Raw genomic sequence first — 3188 nt, 5'->3', positions numbered from 1 at the left:
GCTCACAGCTGTCACTGCCAAGGGTTGGAAAGCTCAGGACAAGTATTCAAGAAGCAAGAAGACTCTAGACTTCTTGTTCAGGAAAACTTGTTAAAATGCTTGGAAAATGATGGATTAGGCGCAGGCATGCATTATGTTACATCATGTTACTGATAATATCAAGGAAGATACTAAAAGTAATGGATATCGCTTTACAGGCAAAGGGGCAAATTCACTGATGGGCGAATTTTTGCCAGCAAACGCTCCGACACACTTCGCGCCAACTACCACTAAAATGCGAAGTTGCGTCTCAGCAGCCGAACGCTGGAGAAGTTTTGCTAGGGTCAATTCATCAGCGCAAGCATTTATAAGCGATCTTTTACTAGCGTTCAATTCTACCTAGCGAAACTTTGTTAGTACTCTTACTCAATTTGAAAAGGCTGGGTACATATACTGTAGGTTGTATAGACGTCTTTATTGGAGATGTTGGTGCAAATGCTTGAAGTGGCCAATTATTACTACAAATGTCCTAAGCAAAATAAAGACAAAAAAGATCCTCTAATGCCCTAGACAAGAGCCTACCCTAAAACAAATGTGGCATGCCCCTCAAATGGTTGGAAAAAAGCTTTTAACACAAAAATCTTTAATAATTAAACACCAGCGTTTTTTTTACAACTTTCTGGCATACAGGATATGATGTCACTGATATAAGACTAAGGAGGATGTAGCTTCATCTTATCAGTTCGCCCGGTTTAAAGCTGGCTATAGACGCAAAGATCTCATCGTACGAATCGAGGATTCGTATGATTTTTGGAACGTGTGTGAAGAGTCCCGACATTTTTCATCCGGCGGAGATCAGTCGTTTGGTCGATCGGACAGGTTAGAAAATTTCTGTCGGCTGCCAATAATATCTCTGCGTGGGAGAATGTCACTAACGTTTTCTATCGTACGATTGCTGTCAGGGGCAGAACATCAGCTGATCTGTTCTTTAACTACTTTATTTGGTCGGAATGGTAAGACTTTGATCTGAATGGTTAGTGGCAGGTCGGGAGATGGGAAAGTCCGATCGTACGTTGATTCGTACAATCGGATCTTTGCGTCTGTGGCCAGTTTTAGGTGGAGAAGGAAACTCTGGCGAAAGAGATAATGTTCTGTAAAATTTACACTTTAGTGAATTTGCAGAGTAACGACGGTTTTCCCGAGTGAAAATTCGCCTGGCGATAGGGAGCGAAACTACATTAGCAACAGTCTCTTTCACTAGTGAATTGTCCTCTACACCTGTAAATTGCCGATGTCCCTGCAGATTTCTGGCAGAATTTTGCTAGCGATGGCCACTTCGCCCTTTAGTAAATCTGCCCCAGTGAGTTTCCTTGTCATCACAAAACTAACCAAGATAATTGGAACAGACCAAGATGTTTGGTGTGTTTCAAATGAAAAGAATGTGAGAATCATGAAAACAGTGTGGATTTAAGAGGAGAAGAACAGCTACATGTGGACATGGCGGCATTTGAGTTGCTTCAAACGTTTCAGCTCAAAAGGAGACATGAAATCCCACAGTTACAGAACGTCTTCTTTGCTTTGCTGTTTGAAGATAGAGTTCTAAAATAGCAGATCCAAAGCTCCACCTGGGCTGCACCAGTATGTGCACAATGCAAAACATACCGTGAAGAATAAATTGAGACCCAGATTTGCATCATAATCAAAGTAACTTATTGCCTGTGCTGGGCAAACGGCACATTGTCTGCTTCATATAAAAGCCTGAGCATCCGAGACCAGTACATATCCCGTGCCTCTCAGACACTGGGCTTCCCATTCCTCTCGAGTGACAGACCTGCAGAGCTGTTCAATTCAGAACCACAATCATATTCTAAGGAATAACAATGGATTTGGCTTTGCAAGTTGTACTGTTGGTCCAGTTCTTCCTGGGGATCACTATCAATGGATTCATTGTTGGGGTGTATTTGACACAGTGGATAACTGGTGGAAGCCTCAATACCATTGACACAATCCTTATTTTTGTGGCTCTAATGAGATTCCTTTGGCATTGGGTCATTTCTTTGACCAGTTTCATTCCTGACATTGGGTTACCGGTATATGCTACTTGTTTTGCTATGAGTTCTTTGTTAAACTGGAACAGCTTTGGGCTGGTTTCTGTGCTCTGCGTCGGCTACTGTGTCAAGATCTCGAACTATAACAACGATGTTTTCGTTTACATCAAGCTCAGGATCTCCAGAATATTAAAATGGCTAATTTTGGCCACTTTGGTGATTAGTTTGGCTTACAGTGTGATTTCAGTTCCATGGGATTTTGTTTTGTCCCATCAGAATAATTCCGACATTTGGCTTGTGAACAGTCCATTAATGCTAACGGGGATAAGCACGGACTATAGCTTCGCTCTGTTCTGCCTTGCGTTTTTCTTTTCAGGACTAATGCGCTTGTCCTCTATGACAGCTTTGATTCACTCTCTCTGGAGACACACACAGCACATACAATGCAGTGGGGCGCCCATACAAAACCCACATCTGAAAGCCCATTTAAGGGTAATAAAAGTACTGATATTATTTCTGTCCCTTTACATTATGTATTTTATTTCAATGCTCATTGGTTCACTTGATAGGTACAAAGTAAAAGAGATGTCGATTTCCTATGTTATAATTCTCTGCTTCTACCCCTCTGTCCATTCTGGGGTCCTGATCTTCTCCAACAAGGCACTGAGAAAAGCCTGTCTGGTTATGTATCATGGATCCATTCATTGTGCCAAGACCAGGAAACCAAACACCCAAATTCAGAACACAGTGTGAATATGCTGAGTACATATTTGCCTACTGTAACTGTTCATTATTGACTCCTGTCTACTGAACGTGGCATATATTTTCAGTTGTTTGCCTTTGTCTTTCCTATTCATTCTATAACATCCACAGTCCCATATTGTATTATGGCTGAAGACATATCAAATTCATTTCTGATGGACCTTTAAAAACCTTCTACATACTAATAATGCTGGAGAGACAGAAGATCTTTTGACTGACTATTGCTCTACACGCATGGATGGTACAGAGTGTAGACTTGAAGCTACAATGCTTGTAGTTTATAAGCCAAGTCTATTGTCAGAATATCTCTACACCAATAAATGTAGGTAACATTACCTGTATTGGCCAACAGCTGTAAGACTCCAGTGATTATTTCAATATGTTGTTGTCCACTGGACT

General features: G+C 41.2%; 1 protein-coding gene across 1 annotated transcript; it reads left to right on the top strand.

Moving 5' to 3' along the window:
• The first annotated feature begins 1859 nt into the window (after positions 1-1859).
• Positions 1860-2827, top strand: LOC108717521 (taste receptor type 2 member 102). Its single transcript, XM_018264755.2, has one exon. It carries the CDS (start codon positions 1860-1862, stop codon positions 2778-2780), a length of 921 nt encoding a protein of 306 aa, XP_018120244.1. The 3' UTR covers positions 2781-2827.
• Positions 2828-3188: the final 361 nt, after the last annotated feature.

The sequence above is a fragment of the Xenopus laevis genome, chromosome 5S (assembly GCF_017654675.1).
Source record: "Xenopus laevis strain J_2021 chromosome 5S, Xenopus_laevis_v10.1, whole genome shotgun sequence".
In the NCBI taxonomy this organism is placed as follows: domain Eukaryota; kingdom Metazoa; phylum Chordata; class Amphibia; order Anura; family Pipidae; genus Xenopus; species Xenopus laevis.
This window is presented reverse-complemented; position numbering and strand designations above follow the sequence as displayed.